The sequence below is a fragment of the Mytilus edulis genome, chromosome 3 (assembly GCF_963676685.1).
Source record: "Mytilus edulis chromosome 3, xbMytEdul2.2, whole genome shotgun sequence".
NCBI classification, from domain to species: Eukaryota; Metazoa; Mollusca; class Bivalvia; order Mytilida; family Mytilidae; genus Mytilus; species Mytilus edulis.
In genome coordinates, this window is record NC_092346.1 from 11,241,469 (window position 1) to 11,263,102 (window position 21,634).

At 33.6% G+C, this 21,634-nt stretch overlaps 2 protein-coding genes across 3 annotated transcripts in view; both read right to left on the minus strand.

Annotated features, from left to right (window-relative positions):
- The window catches only part of LOC139515803 (NAD-dependent protein deacetylase sirtuin-2-like), a 29,868-nt gene extending 22,454 nt beyond the window's left edge, over positions 1 to 7,414 (minus strand). For both annotated transcript variants that reach the window (XM_071305499.1, XM_071305500.1), the window contains exons 1-5: positions 7,279 to 7,414; positions 4,235 to 4,374; positions 3,632 to 3,650; positions 2,650 to 2,805; positions 969 to 1,075 (exon numbers count right to left, since the gene is read on the minus strand). In XM_071305499.1, the coding sequence (XP_071161600.1) occupies positions 969 to 1,075; positions 2,650 to 2,805; positions 3,632 to 3,650; positions 4,235 to 4,374; positions 7,279 to 7,288 (432 nt within the window). In that variant the 5' untranslated portion in view covers positions 7,289 to 7,414. The remainder of the gene's footprint in view (positions 1 to 968; positions 1,076 to 2,649; positions 2,806 to 3,631; positions 3,651 to 4,234; positions 4,375 to 7,278) is intronic.
- A 6,341-nt stretch (positions 7,415 to 13,755) lies between these two features.
- LOC139515034 (uncharacterized) lies at positions 13,756 to 14,724 on the minus strand (the record flags this gene model as incomplete). The annotated part of the gene is made up of 2 exons (XM_071304594.1): positions 13,756 to 13,982; positions 14,655 to 14,724. Coding segments are annotated over 2 exons (297 nt in total), but the record flags the coding sequence as incomplete, so codon positions are not given.
- Positions 14,725 to 21,634: the final 6,910 nt, after the last annotated feature.

Consider the following 21,634-nt stretch of genomic DNA (forward strand, 5'->3'; position numbering starts at 1 on the left):
GAGAATTTTATCACGGTGTTGTTTACAAAGCGAAAGAAGCACGTCATATTAGAATGGTAAATATTTATCTCATAAGATACGCTTAAAATCAAACCATACAGCTGGGTATTTTTTTTACTTTAGACTACTGTAGATTCATTATTATTCCTGGGATACCAATCTTTATGGATTTTGTGGGTATACATCAACCACAAATTTAAACATTCAATGAAGTGTAAATTTTCTGTAGGCTTGTATGTAATTGTTGGCAAAAGCATGAAATCAAATATCCAAGAAAATACATTTTTTCTTAATCCATGAAAATTATATTAGTACCCACGAAAGCAAGTGAATCCACAGTTTTATAGCCTGACATATTAAAAGGAGGTAGACCTAGGTTAAGGGAAATAACTCTTAAAATCATCAGTACGTTTGTGTCAACCATTTTCAAAAATATATTCTAAGCTTCTAGGTTACATAGATTATTTTCAATCTGTTTCAGGTAAATGCTTAAAATACATTGATGAACTTGACTTTTACAAACACTTAACTGATTTAAAGAGTTATCTCCCTGAACCAAGGTCTACCCCCTTAAATCAACCTCTATATGTCTCTTGGTTTTTGTGTCACTTGTTTGCTGACTCATCAATGAATACCTAACATCTATTAATTGGTTTTTTTTATACATTGTGATTAGGATGGAGAGTTGTCTCCCTGGCCCATCCATCTTATTTATAAAGATATAAAAACAATATCTGATTGATTGTTGGTGTTTTAACTCCATTTTCAGCACACTAGTCCAGTTTTTATTTGTGAGAAAGACAATGCCCAGAAATCAGCAGGAAAATTGTTAATTAAATGGAGTCAAAGGCATTTTCCATGCATAGGATTCAAACTCCATATCTCTTTGTTGACAGGCTTGTTATAACTGTAGATGAACTTCTTAGGCTCCTTCAATACCAAGGCCCCTAAAACAGTATACGACTTACTTTGAAATAATCAATTGAAAATACTGCAGTTGGTTCTGGCAAATTATATTTCTGTAAATTATCATACAAGCCTGTCTCTGGGGATCTGAAATCTGGAATTCCTGCAGCTAAAAAAGAAATTACCTGAACCTCAAATCAAAAATAAAATACAATAAGTTGAAGTCAAAGAAATTATAGTATTTACCCAAGGTACTTATTTTATTGTTTAAATAGAATTCATTTTGTATAATTTTTTTTTGTAACTTTTATTTTGCAAAGATATTAGGGATCCAATAAATTGCTTAGAATAACAACTTTTGTAGGAACCATTTACCTACAATAAGTATATAATATTCTAAAAGCACAGACACTAAGCGACTATATTTTCTAAAGAGCAGATAACAGCTGAAGGCCACCAATGGGTCTTCAATGCAGCGTGAAAATCTCTCACCCAGAGGTGTGCTCAGCTAGTCCCTAAACAAAAATGTATACAATGTACTAACTAGTTCAGTGATAATTGACATCATACTAAACTCCGAAATATATATTAAAGAAACTAAAATTAATAAATTGCTTTGGCAAAAATGGACACAATATTAGCACTTGATACAGATCTGAATTTGAATTGTGATTAAATATTTGACACATAATAGGTTTCTGTAATAACTGTAGTCAAAGAACTTAGAATTGGTTATATGTTAAACAGTTTTGAAATTATATTCAATTTTTTGCTTTAGTGAAATACACTATGCTGTTGCTAAATGACCCCCCCCCCCCCTTTACCCTGCCCTTTTTTTGCCAAAAAAAAAATTTTTGAAGGAATTTTCTTTTTAATTTCTGAAATCTGAAATGAGAATAAAATTGTCCATCCCTTTGTGGTATGGAAACTTGTGGTATAATTTCAGCGAGATTCATACACTTTTTTTAAAAACACATGTTATTAGATATAGGAAGATGTGGTGTGAGTGCCAATGAGACAACTCTCCATACAAATAACAATTTAAAAAGTAAACCATTATAGGTTAAAGTACGGCCTTCAACACGGAGCCTTAGCTCACACCGAACAACAAGCTATAAAGGGCCCCAAAATTACTAGTGTAAAACCATTCAAACGGGAAAACCAACGGTCTAATCTATATTAACAAAACGAGAAACGAGAAACACGTATATATTACATAAACAAACGACAACTACTGTACATCAGATTCCTGACTTAGGACAGGTGCAAACATTTGCAGCGGGATTAAACGTTTTAATGGATCCAAACCTTCTCCCTTTTTCTGAAACAATAGCATAACATCACAACAAAGAAAAACATACGATAAAATATCAATTGGCAGACTTAACTCAATCAAATATTGTCTGGATTGCTTATTTGGGTCCCTTATTCCTAAACTGTTGGGACCATAACCCCCATAATCAATCCTAACCTTCCTTTTGGGTTATAAACCTTGTGTATTTTCATTGATTTCTATTTACTTATACTAAAGTTATTTTTCGGAAAACAACTGTCTTCGAACAATGCAGACTACGACGACTACAACAAAATTTTGCAGTCGTATAAAAATCATACATGACTTACAAAGGTCAGAGGCTGCTGACTTGGGACAGGCGAAAAAATGAAAATCAATTTAGAATTAACGGCAAGAGAAAAAGTTAACCCACTACTGGTTTCTTATGGAATTATATTCTTTTTACTCACAAGTAGAGATGCCAGCTCCTGCCATTGTGATGATGTTTTTTGCTTTTCCATCTTTTATGTACTTGACAATACCATTAAAGTCTACTGTATCTAACAATGATTCTATCTTGGGTTCATCCTTTAATCCAAGGGAAACAGCAAAAGCATCAAAAAGAGCTGAAAAATAAGAAATTAAATAACTACGATTCTGTAATCTATTATCATTTATCTGAGCAGTACTATATTTATAAATTGTTGTTGATCATCTCAATAGGATTGATTTACTCACTTGAGCCGAAAAGGGAAAGTGAGAAAAGCAATCACACTGAGATGACCAATGATGATCAGTTTATCGCTATTTACCTCTGACGATGTTGTTAATGTCATTGACAACGGGCAATAGCATGTGTGCCCCTAGTTTCTAGCGATAATTTTTCATATCACTCTACTGGGCTGAGAAAGGAAATTATCAGTCAGTAAGATCAAAGGAAAATTTTGTAAAATAGCAATAATTCATCTTACATTGAGCACTGATATGCGTACACTGTCCATAACCTAAAGTAATTAAATCATAATCAGATAACTCTGAGGGTTTGGTGTTCCTTTAAAAAAAAAAAATACCAACTAATTTTTATGTCGTTTGGTCTCTTGTGGAGAGTTGTCTCATTGGTAATCATACCACATCTTCTTATTTCTATTTAAATTAATCCGTATTTCTTATGATTTTTGCATGATATGTATTCAATATGGTGTTCTTTCCAAATATTGAAATTGGTTTTGTTTGTTTGAAGTTATATTCATTAGCCGTAGTATAAATTTATGTGCTGCAATAATTATAAAATCAAAGAGCAGAATAATAACATCAACTTGATGACATTTCTTTTATATGAAAAACAAGTTAAAGTAGCAATGCCACCAATTGGCAACTGAACAACAAATAATGAACCATTGTTTTTACGTTAGAGATATATACATCAGCTCATATATACAGAAAAACACATACCAGATTTCTTCTCTTCTTCCTAAAATAATTATAAAAAAAAATGTCAGAATTCTGTGTGCCTTAGAATATTTATACAAAATTAACACTAGTACCGGTAAAGACATTGTAGCATTCTGAAATATGCTGTTTTTGGATACTATTACTGAAAAATGATACATCCATGATCTTGCATGGTCGTACCTAGATTTACAAAATTATTCTTTACCTACCAACAGAAGGGGGCGCCACAGTTAAAAAAAAAAATAATTGTCCAGTAAAACTACATTTGTATTGGCAAAAATTATAAGAAAATCTTGACACTTTTCAATTTTTTGTTTCTGAACAAAGGGAAGTAATATGTTTAACATGCATTTAGAAACAATCCAAATTCATGTATGATCTTTTTTCCTTATGACATGTACGAATAGATATCTTATCAAAAATGATCCATCCTTAATAATAAAAGTACTTAGTTATTCTAATTGTGACTTGGAATACATGTAGCTATTTGTTGGCAAAATAAACAATAAATGCTAAATGAAAATCAGTATTACTGTAAACCAAGAACCATTGCATTGAAAATAGATATCTTCATATCTTTATAAATCATGACTAACCACTTACTTTTTGCTCTGTATTTTTATTTTCTCCTCCTTCTTTAGAATCCGGATTGTCTCCCCCTGCAGCACCTTGACTATTACTTGACCCTTCTTCTTTCTTATCATTGGAGTTATCTCCCCCTTCAGCTCCTTTAGTGTCCTGTCCTGTAGAAATGAGAGACAAAGTTGTAAAGCACAGAAATGGATACTGTACATGTTGATTCTTATATTTAAGTGGGTATCAATTTTCATGGATTCAGAAAAACTTGCATTTTCATCGATTCTTAATTTCATGGTTTTACCAATGTCTGCATATATATAAACTGATTAGTGACAAGATGAATTTTAGTGACAAGAAGAGACAAGAAGACTATTTAACGCAAGAAAACTTAAACAAATTATTATTAAAATATATATATCAAAAAATATGCATTGACATTTTTTTTTAATATATGGTAGTAATAAAGTGATTTTACTTCTTTTTTTATTTATTATATTGATATTTATTAAATTGATAGATATAGAAATTTTACTGTCATATTATGATATTAAATTTTACATGTACTTGTGTTTTAGAACAATTATATATTTATTTCATAAATTTTTAACACCCTCTTTGTCTTAAATATAATAACCTGACTGCATGCAAAATGTATTATTCGTGAACCAATGTCCAGAAAAGAAAATGTTATTAAAACGTGTTTGTATTGACTGAGGCAGCAACCATTTGATTATCTGGGGGGGGCTATGGGGTTTTTTTCTGGACAAATAATCTATTTTTTTCGCGACAAGTCCAAAACAATTTTCTTCTTTCAATTTTAGCATTACATATAGTGGCAGCTGAGGGTGAAACAAACAATTTTTTTTTCTCAGAATCAAAAACAAATTATTTTTTTCTCCAAAAACTTGAAACAAACTTTTTTTTCCAAAAAAAACCATAGCCCCCCCCCCCCCCCCCCCCCCAGAAAATCAAATGGTTGCTGCCTTATAAAACAATATTTATCATGTTTATGCATAGTTTAAAGTTGATTGAAGATTAAAGGTAATTAAAGACAATGTTGAGTTTTCAGGTGTTCACTATTTACATTGTTTGTATATTCTAAAGGGTGTAATTGTAAAGTCTGACGTGTGTACAAAGTTATAGGTGTTAATTGGATGTTATTGTAGCAATACAACACGGGACACACGTCCTTTAATCCAATCATGATTCTAATTTTTTTATCCTTAAGCGTCATTTTGTTTCTATGAAGAGAAGTAATTCTTACAAGAAAAGAATCAGTTGGTTCGAAATTCCTTGCCAATCTCTTGAAACCATGATTAAGCATTAACAGACTACATAGGTACCGATCCTTTTAAAATAGTTAACAAGAATGGTAACGCTAAAATAACTAAATGGCATGTTAGACCAGAGATACATTTTAGAAGCTGGTAAATCAGTCAATTTTTTGGTTGTCGATAACTTTGACTCTTAACATCAGCCACCTGATTCAAAATATGTTTAGCATGTAAAGTATTATATAAATAATTTTTAAAAAAATCCTTTAAACAAACAAAATATTGCTGATGATATATGCAAACTGTCATCAATATTAATTCTGCCAAACATCCTTTATTGAAAGAAATTGTTCAGACCACAGGCAACTCACCAAGTGTTATCTTGACTCATTTATTCATACCTTTGACTTGGCTGAAAACAGAACACTCATGATCTTAAACAAATTTTATCAATATATTTATTTTTACAAGGATGTATAGTTATACGTTTTTGATTTTAATAACTTTTTTAAGTTTTCTTGTCGCTAAATAGTCTTCTTGTCGCTAAATAGTCTTCTTGTCGCTAAAGGAGTAGGTTTTGGCCCAAGAAAATAAAATGTTTCATAACTTTTTCAAATTGGCACATATTGTTTAGAAATGCATAGGGTCAAGAAATATCAACGAAAAAACATTAAGATTTTTATGTGATGACTTCACAATTACATCATAATATGTACTGTTTTCACAAAAACGATGAAAAATACATAATTTATGCAGTTTTCTATCTTTATTTATGTTGTGGAAGCATCGTGCGCAGCCAAGAAACAACAAAATATTTATTTAACAGAAGCTTTATTATAACTATTGAAAAAATCTCAATAAATATAAAGTTGTTTCTTGGGTGCGCACATCCTTTTTCAATCTCAAATATACTTAAAAATTTGATGTAAAACAAAGAAAAACACGAAATATTACAAATCATGCAAATTAAATCATGATTTGCTACCATGGTAACTTGTTCAATGTCCAAAATTATTTTGTTTTTCTGAAAACGTTGTACAGTAGATACTGTACAGTAGTTTGAAAATAAGTCTGATAATTTTTAAATTTGCATTTATTTTTAGGCCAAATAAGGGCCTTATTGCCCCTACTCCTTTATTCTTCTTATCGCTTCTTGATGCTTCTTAATTGTTGCTTCTTGACGCTTATTAGTGAGACCATATATAAAAGCCTATAGAACATTAGTAAGTCGGTTGAACCTTTAATTTGTGGTTCACCTGTACCAACGAAACCAACGAAAAATGGTATTATTTGTTTTATTTTTTCAGTTTGTTTTATGCAAATACCAAACATCCATTCAGAAAATTAAAATATTATATACATGATATATAACCATCTAAATTTGCATATCACAAAATTATACTTTAGGAATAAAATTTATTTCGGAAAAACAAAACCATGGACAATGTGTCTTTACAAATTATGGAAGATGTTTTCCTATAGCCTATACATCATGTGGACGTCATGGCAGTGTGGATCTTTACAGGCACTCCACCTTTGCGAGGGTTTTATTGACAATAAAAGTTTTCATGGCAGGTATGTTTTATTAAAAAACAGTCTTCACAGGTTTGTGTGTAGGCTACTCAAAGTAAATTATGTGGTATAAACAGGACCACATTTAGTTCCTATCATGACCTTAGACATTTCCATGTGCACAGATAATTTTTCTCTTCCCTAAAATAAATATCTAAATATTGTGGTGTAAACACAAATGATTTACATGCTCCAAGCTAAGGCTCATTTCGATCCATTTACCTGACGACATGATTTCCAAGCGAATTTTTCTTACAGTATAATTTACTTCTGGGTTATATGATATTTTGGTAAATGACAAATCGACTCAGTTTCACATGTCATAAAACCATGTTGACGTTTGTTTGTTTACATGGGGGTCGGACCGGTTTACATGCGCGGTGTCGGTTTTGGTTTTATAATGTTTGATCAAAACTAAAAACCAAAAATTAATTTAAATCAACAGTAAGCAAACATGGGCTTAATAGAGTGTATTTTTTTTCATAAAATATTATGGTTGTACCAAGATGTTAAGTTAGGTTAACCGACATGGTTAGCTCCCTTTCTGTTACTGCAGTTCACGTCGTTTCCACCCAGTGCTGTCTCAAAGCTGAAATTTCTTTCTTTCTTTTTATAATGGCCTTTTGCTCTGCTTTTTATGCATTTATTGAATAAATCTGCCATTAAATGCTAGTGCTTATATTTATTTATTTATTGTTTTTATGCTTTAAGTCTGTTATATTTTATGATCTTCAAGTGATTTGCTGATTCCCCCGTTTCAATGCACATTAATATAGTTCCGGCTTTTGCAATAAATTCATACGCGTATGTATTCATGAGTAAAGTTTTTCATACGCATATATGTATTCATGAGTAATAAAGTTAAAACTGTTTAAATTTTACATTAAACTGAAATAAATGAGTGATTTACAGGTTGACAAGTCGACAGGTTGACAATTTTAAAAACGTTATGGTTGGAATAAGTGGTTGACAAGTTGACAAGTCGACAGGTTGACAATTTTAAAAATGTTATGGTTGAAATAAGTGGTTGACAGGTGGACAAGTCGACAGGTTGACAGGTTGACAGGTTGATAAGTTGATAATTTAATATAATAACAAGTAAGTTCTGGTTGACAAGTTGACAAAATGACTGATTGAAAAAAAGATATAAAAGTAATAACTTAATACTTGTAAAAAAGGTTAAAAACTGAAGTTAATTTTATTTTATTTAATGGATGATGTACTTTTATTTACTTGTTTAATTGTAAAATTAAACCCTTCAACCTGTCAACCTGTCGACCTTAAGATGTGTCAACCTGTCAACTTGTCGACCTTAACATTTGTCAACCTGTCAACCTTAACACTTATCAAACTGTCAACCTGTCGACCGTAACACTTGTCAACCTGTCAACCTTAACACTTGTCGACCTATATAGTGTCAACCTGTCGACCTGTCAGTCTGTAAATTTATGTTCATATACACCGATTTACTTCTAAAGTTAAACCGATTTATTACTCTGTTCTTCCGAAGGAACTACAGTACCGTTTATCCTACTTGACCCGAGGCACTTGCCACATGAACTTTGACTCTGGAGGCTCACAAACCAAATAGATTTGCTTTCATTGTATTGCATGTTTTTTTCCATTTTTATTTGATAGTATTTGCATGATGCTGCATGATTTTTATGTGATAGTCGGTTAAAGAGCTCACCTGAGCTCATGTTTCGTCTGTTATATTGTATATATATGCCGACTCTAAATAAAATTTACTTACTAACTTACTTACAGACAATGGAGAAACTGTCATACTAATGGATAATCAAATAATTTCAAGTAACAAAAAATGAATCTAAGGTGGTATGGGAGTTTAAATGAGGGGCCTATTGGTGGGGAGGGGGGGGGGTCTCATCACGATTCACGAGTTGATTTTTTTGTCAATCACGATTCACAGAAAATAAATTTCCATGATCACGGATCACGAAAATATAAAAAGAGTAATAAATCTGTAGAAAAACGGATCACGATAACGAAAATGCGCCGATCACGAAGAACGAAAATAACCCATCAGGCCCCTCATAAATTACAAAAAATATTAGAATTTGTTCATACTTTGTCAAAGGGGAGTATATATAGTGATATGTTCAAAAATATAATAAAAATGATTGGTCATCGAGCATTTTCTCAAGCTACAGTTTGTGACAAAATGACACATTTTGTATGAATTTATATAAGGCAAACAATATCATTATGTGATTAGAAGCTTAACTAAAAAGTAAAAACACAAAAATACTGAACTCCGAGGAAAATTCAAAAAGGAAAATCAAAAATCAAAAGGCAAAATCAAAAGTCCAAACACATCAAACGAATGGATAACAACTGTCATATTCCTGACTTGGTACAGGCATTTTCTAATGTAGAAAATGGTGGATTGAACCTGGTTTTATAGCTCTCACTTGTATGACAGTCGCATCAAATTCCATTACATTGTCAACGATGCATGAACAAAACAAACATACTCAAAGAGTAAAAATGTCAAAAATAGGGGTACAACAGTCAATATTGTGTTATCATCTTAATATCACTACATAAACAACAAATGTAACAAAGTAGCACAAAAAGGCATACATCAAATTTAACATTCTCATTTTGCTTTTCTTATACGGCTGAATTTATCTATGTAAAGTCTACCCATAAATGAAAGAAGGTTTTCATTACTGGTGTAAAATTGCGCGTTTGAAATTCGCACAGGTAAACATAAAAATAATTTTGTCGTATGACGGCATACATAAATGCAGACTCACGTAAAGTAGATATAACAAAAAACAGACTTACAGTAAAAATAATAAATAAAATAATGGTGTGGTTCAAAGTATGACGGGACACATAAGTACAGTTTCACGTCAAATACGGCTGAATTCATCTATGTAAAGTCTACCCATAAATGATATAATTGTAAAATAAAATACGAGAAGATATAGCTTTAATAAAATGCTTTGAGAACATCAATTGAAAAGATAAGGTCACCGTAAGGTTTTTTCCGGCTTAAATATAAATAACAAAATTTCATGTAGGTTCCTTTAGAAAATGCACAATTTCAGAGTTACCTCCCCTTAAAATTCCAATTTAAAACATTTAAAATCAAGCAAAAATAATCTAAGCTTGTAAAATATTATTATCTATAAGTAATAATCTTAGAAATTGTTCTCTTACATGAAAATTTATGCCAAGTTAGTTATCTGCATTCCTCCAAGTTTTTGCTAACTTGATTGAAAATCTGGACCTTGGGTTCTCTGTTATTTACAATCCAAGATGGCGGAAGACACTCATACTTCCTTTAATATATAAGAATGAAAATATACTTTTTCAGTTTATTTTATTTCGAATTGATAAAATGAGAGACACAATGATTTGTATATATTAGTACTAACGTTACACAAAATGTAAAATATTTTTTATGTTTGCGTATTGATGAACAGCTGATGTTTTTACAGAGTCAGTCAGTCGTGATTCATTTGTGTCTCGAATATATTCTTCTGTATTCACCAAAATATCATGGCCTTTACTCTTCTTAGGGACTGTGCAATATTTATCTGAGGGTGGGGCCGGTGTACAGCAAATATTAAAAAAAAAAAAACTGTATGCCCCGCCAATATTTATTATAAAAAAAGTTCTTGCCCCGCTTCAATTAATGAAAAAAAAAGTCCTTGCCCCGCTGGAAAAAAAATGAAACACATATATGGAAACATGATATTTTTTAACTAAAATGCACAACATTCAATAATACATGTATATCAGAGTTGATATTTCAACTCAAATGCATTTAATTCAATATTATAAAGATTTTATTTTTGAAGGAAGTCAACTTAGGAGCGCTGTGATTGAATGTAAGGGTACAATATATTTTTTTGTATTTATCTATGAATAATTGCAGTGTGTATATTTACAAAATAAATTTGATAACCTATTGAAATATTTTCTAGACAATTATTTGAAAAGACTTCCAAAATTTCATAAATTTGGTGTAAAATGATAGTGGGCATCAGACTTCAGTTATTTTATACTATTTTGAAGCTTTTTATAAGTACATTTGATTTTTATCACAAAGAATAAAAATTATTCACTGAGAACAATACTGTGTTGAGAAAAGTGCTGATTCATCATAATAAGTCAAATTGATGGGTACTGATATAAAACTTTATTCTGGGAGTTCAATATTAACTATATTGTATAAAATGCACCAAACTATAGTTCTTTTGTATTTCTTTTCACCTTTCGCAATAAATAGTTCAATTGGAAACACCAGAATTCAAGATGCGACAAATGTTTTTAACTGAGATATTTGCCTTCTTTGCTGTGTAATTCCCTAATGTATCACTTGGGTATTTCTCTAGCTATTAAAATTGGAAATGTTCTGGTTAAGTTTGTACTGTTTATGAAGTAAGGCAATATTTAATCATACTAGAAGCATTTTCAGCGTTAAAATTGTCCATCTAAGAAAAAAAGAGGCCCACTTGAGGCCAAATTTAGATAGAATTTATATTCTCCTGTGTAAAGAATTTGTTCACATTCTTGGCAATTCATGCAGAAAATATTTCAATAGTGCTTGATTTTGTAGTTTATATCTTTAATTATATCAGGCATACATAATTTTTCATTTTCTACTGTTTGCAAGGACTTTTGTTGGAAATTAATACTCCCAAGGGACATAATTCAGCTTTTTCATAGATTAAGTTGTAATTCTTTTAATGTTTAAGAATTTAATTTTGTCATGTTAAAGATTTATTTAAAATACAATTGAAGTTGTTTTATGTTTAAGCATTTATTACCATATGTTATGTCATATGTTTAATTTTCAAAACATTGTTTATAGTTTTCCAGAATTTTGATCAGAATTTCATTTTTTTTTATAAATGATTATTAAAAGCATAAACACACAAAAATATATTGAAGCACTGTATTAGGTTATTTTGTTTTAGATTCAATTGTTCTTTTTCTATCAAGTTACTTTTTTCCACAGAAATCACAAATAGTTTTAATCTGTTATACTCTGATTTAATTTTTTTATGCACACACGAAGGGTTTTTAAAAAAGTGTGCGCCCCGCCAAAGGTTTGTTACAAAAAACTTTGCGCCCCGCTCATTAATTGCATGAAAAAAGTATGTGCCCCGTCCATGTTTGCACCGGTCCCACCCTCAGATAAATATTGCACAGTCCCTTACCTGATGAAGGTAATCTGAAGGGAAGAGTTTTATCGAACTTCACAAAGCAAGCAACATTATTTAACTAATCACCACAAATAGTTAAACATGTCAGGGGTGAGTGAGTAGTTTTTCACCTGGACAGACGTGTTTACATTATGTCCTGGAAACTCTCATAATGTCTGATGATGGCAGTGAAACACACCAACAACAGCCCGTATTATCTGGTGATATCTTTACCATTTTGCATTTGCTAGAACACCAAGCCGCCGACTGGGTTTTATCAGCTCGGAATGGACGTTACAAACTTATAGTAAAATGGACACCAGGAAAGATGGCGGAAAGAGAGAGGTCCACATTACCACCTAAAAAGAAGTCATCAAAGTCCCGTTCTGAAAGGAATAACCGCAGGCTGAGGGCATTTTTGGCAAAAAAGTCTGAGTCAACTGCAGAGATTGGAACTCCAGCTCAAATGTTAGAAAATGACTCCTCAAAATCTGATGAGCTAGGCAATACCGCTCAACCAATAGAGACAGATTCGGCAATGGACACACCGGCTGAGCCAATCTCGAAGAAAGATGAAGCTCCGCCACTACCAACAGCCACATCATCGCCTAAAGGTCCCGCTTCCTCTATTAATGCCGAGGGTACATCGACAACTGGTAGAGTAAGAAAGGAACGCCGCAAACACAAAAAGGGGGAGATAATAATAGAAAAAATCACTCTAGACCTTCCACAAAAGACCTACCTACTTGAAGTGGAAGGAAAAACAACAATACTGTTAGCAAATTGTGATACCTTAAAAGAACAAGGAATGATAGAGAAAGAAGTCAAAGAGGCCTTTTATAAGGATGTAAAGAGAAGCCATGACCATTGGTTAGATATCAGGGATAAGAGGAACTTTCTCTACTCAGAACAGCGAGTGAAAGACATTGAAAAGCTAGCTGAACTGAATAATTTGTATTTGAAAATATTTAAATAAAGGGCGAGATAAGCCCAGGCCCTATTAAATTGTTATACATTTTTTTTTGTTAAGGGGGCAACAAATGCCTACCCCACCAAAAAAAAAAAAAAAGAAAAAAAAAAAAAAAAAAAAAAAAAAAAAAAACAAATCTGAAGGGAAGAGTACCTTTCCCAGACAATGGTAGACAGTGGAGTCCTCCCCGATGGACTGTGGTGACCACAGCCCTGAAGGAGTAGAACTCCTATACTGTAATAACCATTTTGAATCTCTGTTATATTGAATATTCTCATGCAGATGGGAAACTGTTGTATACAGAGCATTCACTGGGAGAGGAAATGGGACTATGCATGGTAGTAAGGGTTAAGTTTCGTGTAGGGAAAGAGTAACAAGTGGGTGTATTGTTGGCGATATGGTTGGCTGGTTATGTGTAGGTTTAGTTAGGGGTAAGCGAAGGGTTGAGAGAATTAGGGATATGATGGGGAAATTGGTTAAGCGTCAATAGGGTTAAGTGTGAAGTAGGTTAAGGTCTATGGGTGTTATGGGCATGGCTAAAGTTATTTATTCGGCTAAAAGTTGGGCTAAATTTGAGGGTTGGACTAAAGCTCGAGACTGTGTGTGTATGTGATAGGAGAGAGTGTGAGAGGAGAGTAAGAGTGAGAGAAAGGTAAGTGTGCGAGTGTGGAAGGACAGTATGTGTGAGGAGAGAGTATGTGTAAGAAGAGGAGAGGAGGTGAGAGTGTGCGAGGAGGAGAGAGTGTGCGAAGAGAGAGTAAGTGTGAGAGAGGAGAGTATGTGTGAAGAGAGAGTTAGTGTGGGAGAAGGAGAGAGTGTGCGAAGAGAGAGCAAATGTGAGAGAGGAGAGTATGTGTGAAGAGAGAGTGTGTGAAGAGAGGGAGTATGTGTGAAGAAAGAGTTAGTGTGAGAGAGAGTGTGTGAAGAGAGAGTTAGAGTGGGAGAGGAGAGTATGTGTGAAGAGAGAGTTAGTGTGGGAGAGAGTGTGTGAAGAGAGAGTAAGTGTGAGAGAGGAGAGTTAGTGTGAGAGAGAGTGTGTGAAGAGAGAGTAAGTGTGAGAGAGGAGAGTATGTGTGAAGAAAGAGTTAGTGTGAGAGAGAGTGTGTGAAGAGAGAGTTAGTGTGGGAGAGAAGAGTATGTGTGAAGAAAGAGTTAGTGTGAGAGAGAGTGTGTGAAGAGAGAGTAAGTGTGAGAGAGGAGAGTATATGTGAAGAAAGAGTTAGTGTGAGAGAGAGTGTGTGAAGAGAGAGTTAGTGTGGGAGAGAAGAGTATGTGTGAAGAAAGAGTTAGTGTGAGAGAGAGTGTGTGAAGAGAGAGTAAGTGTGAGAGAGGAGAGTATGTGTGAAGAAAGAGTTAGTGTGAGAGAGAGTGTGTGAAGAGAGAGTTAGTGTGGGAGAGAAGAGTATGTGTGAAGAAAGAGTTAGTGTGAGAGAGAGTGTGTGAAGAGAGAGTAAGTGTGAGAGAGGAGAGTATGTGTGAAGAAAGAGTTAGTGTGGGAGAGAAGAGTATGTGTGAAGAAAGAGTTAGTGTGAGAGAGGAGAGTTAGTGTGAGAGAGAGTGTGTGAAGAGAGAGTTAGTGTGGGAGAGAAGAGTATGTGTGAAGAAAGAGTTAGTGTGAGAGAGAGTGTGTGAAGAGAGAGTAAGTGTGAGAGAGGAGAGTATGTGTGAAGAAAGAGTTAGTGTGGGAGAGAGTGTGTGAAGAGAGAGTAAGTGTGAGAGAGGAGAGTATGTGTGAAGACAGAGTTAGTGTGAGAGAGAGTGTGTGAAGAGAGAATAAGTGTGAGAGAGGAGAGTATGTGTGAAGAAAGAGTTAGTGTGAGAGAGAGTGTGTGAAGAGAGAGTAAGTGTGAGAGAGGAGAGTATGTGTGAAGAAAGAGTTAGTGTGAGAGAGAGTGTGTGAAGAGAGAATAAGTGTGAGAGAGGAGAGTATGTGTGAAGAAAGAGTTAGTGTGAGAGAGAGTGTGTGAAGAGAGAATAAGTGTGAGAGAGGAGAGTATGTGTGAAGAAAGAGTTAGTGTGAAGAAAGAGTTAGTGTGGGAGAGAGTGTGTGAAGAGAGAGTAAGTGTGAGAGAGGAGAGTATGTGTGAAGACAGAGTTAGTGTGAGAGAGAGTGTGTGAAGAGAGAATAAGTGTGAGAGAGGAGAGTATGTGTGAAGAAAGAGTTAGTGTGAGAGAGAGTGTGTGAAGAGAGAGTAAGTGTGAGAGAGGAGAGTATGTGTGAAGAAAGAGTTAGTGTGAGAGAGAGTGTGTGAAGAGAGAGTTAGTGTGGGAGAGAAGAGTATGTGTGAAGAAAGAGTTAGTGTGAGAGAGAGTGTGTGAAGAGAGAGTAAGTGTGAGAGAGGAGAGTATGTGTGAAGAAAGAGTTAGTGTGAGAGAGAGTGTGTGAAGAGAGAGTTAGTGTGGGAGAGAAGAGTATGTGTGAAGAAAGAGTTAGTGTGAGAGAGAGTGTGTGAAGAGAGAGTAAGTGTGAGAGAGGAGAGTATGTGTGAAGAAAGAGTTAGTGTGAAGAAAGAGTTAGTGTGGGAGAGAGTGTGTGAAGAGAGAGTAAGTGTGAGAGAGGAGAGTATGTGTGAAGACAGAGTTAGTGTGAGAGAGAGTGTGTGAAGAGAGAATAAGTGTGAGAGAGGAGAGTATGTGTGAAGAAAGAGTTAGTGTGAGAGAGAGTGTGTGAAGAGAGAGTAAGTGTGAGAGAGGAGAGTATGTGTGAAGAAAGAGTTAGTGTGAGAGAGAGTGTGTGAAGAGAGAATAAGTGTGAGAGAGGAGAGTATGTGTGAAGAAAGAGTTAGTGTGAGAGAGGAGAGTATGTGTGAAGAGTTAGTGCGAGAGTAAATGAAGAGAGACAGTAAGTGAGAGAGGAGAGAAGGAAAGAGTGTGTGAGAGATGAATGACTATAGGATGTGATAACATTTTGTGAGGGAATTCGATGTTTGCTACACCACTGTTCATTTCAACGCACTTTATGACGATACCACTTTATCAATATGAATAAACTGTTTAGTGTCACGGTTTTAAGAAATAATTTTACTTTAAAATCACGTATCATTTGTGAACTATTAAATGTTTTGAACTTTTGAAGCTTTGAAGCCCAAACTTTTTTATAGCCTTGAATTTAAGAAATATATATACGATGACATAGGACAAGTATTTCAGCTTAATTTTAATTTCAAATATATTTGAGATAGTTTTATTTTCAATTTAATTAAAATATTGATCTCTGATTTTGTTATACTACACATAAAGTAGTTAAAGAAATCAGAGATCAATATGTAGTATAACGAAATCAGAGATCGAAACGTAGTATAACGAAATCAGAGATCAATATTTTAATTAAATTGTGTTATTCTAAACCATATTACTTCTTTTGTTTAAACTGACTAGGTAATGTATTAAAAAAAAAAATTAGTGCAATTTACATAAAAGCTAGAGCACTGACACTGCTTTGGCCCTTTTGAATTCAAAAATCATAAAGTTTCTAAATCAACCAAATACAATCTTTGAAATGTTATAAGACTGTAAAATAACATGCAGTGTTACTATTTTTGAAATAAATATTTACATTAGAGCTTCAAACTTCTTTCATTTAGTACTAATACGGGATAGTCAAACGACCATTACTAGCGATGAGGGTCTCCGACGGTTGGATATTTGCATTCAGCCAACAAATATATCTATATAATTACAATATGTTTGTAGAATATCTTTTTCAGTGGGTTTGACTTTCGTTCACATTATTTGTAAAATACCGGTTTGAGATGAAATATCTAAATTTCGACATCGCTAATAACACCATATGTAGTGAAATAACAAGTGATATGTCTGCAGAAAAGCGGCATGTCTGCAATAAACAGTCAGATTATATCACCCAGCTGTTCAAACAAACCCGAGAGTCGTCTCAAATACAGGCAGCAGTTGTAAGTTCGATCCACGTCCGGGTTAAATCAAAACCTGAAAATGGATACGACATTTTGGAGTAAGAGCACTGACTTTAACGGGTAAATGACACGCGGAGTAGGTAAACACAATTTTGAGACCTCAATTATCTCTCTTTTTTTTTTACTTCATTCAGGAATAAGAAAAGAAGGAAAAAAAATACCACCGACAGACACTATTAATTTCGAGGGGAGGAATACTAAAAATCTTCCAGAAAAGAAAAAAAAAAATCGTTCATAAATGTTTGAAGTTACTAAAAGCAAGCTGCAACTCTACTTAGCTTATCGATATCAAATATTGAATATCGTTTTATACTTTGAGTCGCTTTAAACAATAACCTTCAAGAAGAGCGAGGTTATGGTGGATTATCCTCTCTCACGACAATATGTTTGTGTTCCAGCAGACAAAGCTTCAAACAAGAACTTCATTGGAATTACATCTCTACCTCATTCACGTAGAGGAGATATAAGAAAATCGCAAATTTGTACGTTTGTAGATAGAGAAAAAAGCGATTGCAATCTCCAATCTTTATTAGAAAACATTTTATTAAAAAAAACCCAATAAGGAACGATAAATATAACCGTGTCGTCAAGAATCTTTAACTAAACATCTATAAGTTCTTACCACCATTCTTTCTATAGTAAAATATGTACAATTATTTTGATGAAATAAATTCGACCAGCGATGGTCGATTCCAAAATCATTTAAATTGTTTGTGTAACGTCAACCCTTGATTTTTCTACACTTTATCCATAAAGTTCCCAACTGATCGACTACATAAAACTTCTTTTTGTGTATGTGTGATGATTTAAACTCAGTGATTCCAAAACAAAAACACCAAAGATGATAATATCAAAATGCTGGACAATTTCTTTCTTTCAAAAACACATTTGTTAAGTTTGGTTGTTTAATACTAGTATACAAAACTGTAGATATTCTAATGGGTACTAATTGTGCGCCACTTCTGACCGACTTGCATAATTTTAGTACTCACTATTTCGAACAGAGTTCATACAGAGCCGTCTCAAAGACAAGCAGAAAAATAATCTGGCAAGTTTATTAATTTCATATTCAGATGTATTACTGTTAGTACCCACATTCAAATGAGTGCATACGTCAGGTATATGTCCTAGTGAACGTGAGATTTGTGACACCACCGGGAAGTATATCTGCTTTTCCCAGATTGACAACTAGAATCTATAACAAACCTGATGATTTCTATTTCCAATTGTTAAATTCCACAACTCCTTTCAAAATTTTTGTTTCTTTTTTTTTCTTCATCTTCGTTTTTTTTGTTTGTCTTTTCTTTTATTTGGGAGTCACTGATGTCTTTTGTGGACGAGACTCACGTCTGGTGTACTTAATTTTAAGTCTGTTTCATGAGATGAGTTTGTATATTCCTACCAAAAGTGTAGCTCGCCGGGAAAAAGAAATCATGCCTTCGTGTTACTTCTTCCCTTCAACATCAATAGATATAAGAAGATGTGTATAAGTGCCAATGAGACAACTCTCCATCCAAGTCACAATTGGTAAAAGTAAACCATCATAGGTCAAAGTACGGTCTTTAACACGGAGCCTTGGTCCACACTGAACAGCAAGTTCCTTCATAGTTAGGAGCCCGTTTAATAACTAATGCTGGACGCATAATACAGAGAAATACTAAGTGAGACAACTCTCCATCCAAGTCACAATTGGTAAAAGTTAACCATCATAGGTCAAAGTACAGTCTTTAACACGGAACCTTGGTCCACACTAAACAGCAAGTTCCTTCATAGTAAGGAGCCCGTTTAATAACTAATGCTGGACGCATAATACAGAGAAATACTAAGTGAGACAACTCTCCATCCAAGTCACAATTGGTAAAAGTTAACCATCATAGGTCAAAGAACGGTCTTTAACACGGAGCCTTGGTCCACACTGAACAGCGAGTTCCTTTATAGTAAGGAGCCCGTTTAATAACTAGTGCACTGAAAAATCTAATTAGTCACGATGACTATTCAGTTAGTCAAATATCAGCCGAAAGGTAGTCAAAAGCATATATGACTACCCGTCAAGTCATAATGACTACCTGCATGGTCAATTGACTATGTTAGTGGTCACAGCACCACGTGGTGTAGAGTATCGGTTTTCACGCGCACTCTTTCGCGTTCCCTTTGTTCCATAGATTGTGTAGATGTAAACCAACCAGAAGGCACGGAAACTGTTATTTTGTCAAATAAACCAATTGTTTAAAGTAAGTATGATGTATATTTGTTTTAATTCTTACTTACAAAAATGAATTTAAGAAAAAGAAGTGTATCAATGAAAGTTATATCGTCACATGTTGACGTAACGACAATAAAAAAGGGGGGATATGTATACGGGATATTAATTTTGATACACATACAACGTATTGTCGATTGAAAAGAGTATTAAGCGAAATCTTTTTTTCACCTTAGCAAAAACTATTAAAAATAAACACTGCAATTGATATTCACAACAATGAATCAAAAACTCAGGGTGGCTGTCAAGATCCTGGTGCTTACATTACAATGCTGTGATATAGGATGGGTGGCTGTCAAGATCCTGGTGCTTACATTACAATGATGTGTTATAAGATGGGTGGCTGTCAAGATCCTGGTGCTTATATTACAATGTTGTGTTATAAGATGGGTGGCTGTCAAGATCCCGGTGCTTATATCACAATGTTGTGTTATAAGATGGGTGGCTGGCAAGATCCCGGTGCTTACATTACAATGTTGTGGTATAAGATGGGTGGCTGGCGAGATCCCGGTGCTTACATTACAATGTTGTGGTATAAGATGGGTGGCTGTCAAGATTCTGGTGCTTACATTAAAATGTTGTGGTATAAGATACCTGGTGTTACATTACAATGTTACAATGTTGTGATATAGGATGGGTGGCTGTCAAGATCCCGGTGCTTACATTACAAATTAATGGTATAAGATGAGTGATTAAATCACTAGATCAAAGATTTTAAAATTAGTTTTTTCTTTAAACTTTTTTAAAACATGACTGATATACTTGTTTATTGTTATATTGTAGCTTCTAAAATGATATAATTATATTTTTCAGCAAATGAAGACATTGCTGTTTGTATGAACACAGCTGAGAGATTTTTTACCATAGAGAATACCACACTGACACATGCAGAGTTGATTGTTCAAATTAACAATGAGTTTATAATAAATTTATTTTCTTTATTTGATTGTTAGTATTTAATATATGTCACTGAGTAACGGTTACACATGGAAACTTAAGATATAGGAAGGTTTTGAACATTGAGCACTTTGTGGTCCTATACTATTGTCATTGTTAGTATTGCTGCTGTGGTATTTTTAATGATATTATATTCCAGATGTATTTGTCAATCCTATGGAAGAGAAACAACACAAAGTAGAATAACAGAAGAAATGAACCATAGCAGAACGAAACGGAATGAAACGCACACAAATTAAATGGTAGAACAAAAAACACAACACAAATAAAAATAACAGTCTAACAGTCGTGACTATTCACAGTAATCATGTTGACTAACCAACATGGTCACTTCCGACTATTTCAATCAGTCATATGGACTGCATTCAATTGTCAAAACTGACAAATGTGCATAGTCAATTGAACAATCCAATTCGTCATAACGAGTATGACATATAGTCATTTTGACTTCCTAACATAGTCATAATGACCACTCTACTCAGTCAATTATGACTAACCATCTAGTCAAACGACTAAGAGCATAGTCAAAATGATTAAAGTGCATTGTCATCTAGAGGACAGTCAAAATGACTAAATAAATTAGTCAAATTGACTAATTTAGATTTTCAGTGTGCTGGACGCATAATACAGAGAAATACTAAGTCGAACTCTAATAATCGAGGTCTTAAAGAGCGCATGTTGTGGAGAATGCACCACCTTTGAACCTCAAAGTATTTAAACATAAGTTTATTGGAATGGTCAATAGGTAACTTGCATGTTTTAGAAGCCACTGGATAACGCCCGTGTTTTCCTGTAGCATGATAACCCTGCTTCCGGTTTACCTACCGATAAGCTGTTAATTCATATATCAATTCATTCGTGTACTGAAAATCCATGAAATATTTGCTACTGGGCATTACACAGTGACACAATGCTCAATCAATCAATGTGTTTAATAAAAAAAAAAAACCATTGCAACTTTCAAATGAAGCATCATTTAACATATTTTAAGCACGACAAAACATTTTAATAATATTTCTTTAAATGACGGTAAAATTATTAATGCATGATTGATTTCTTATAGTTGGAATTTAAACTTAATGAAATCATGTATGTCATATACGTTCTAAATTGTTGTCCTTAGAGATAATGTGTAAATATATTAGAAATTTAATATAAGTAGCGTTCAAATAATACAATACTTAAGTTATTTAAAAAGAAAAGATTCGTTCAACCTCGACAATGTCACTGATATTTTGTGTATTGGAATATTCATATTTGTGCCATCACCACTAAG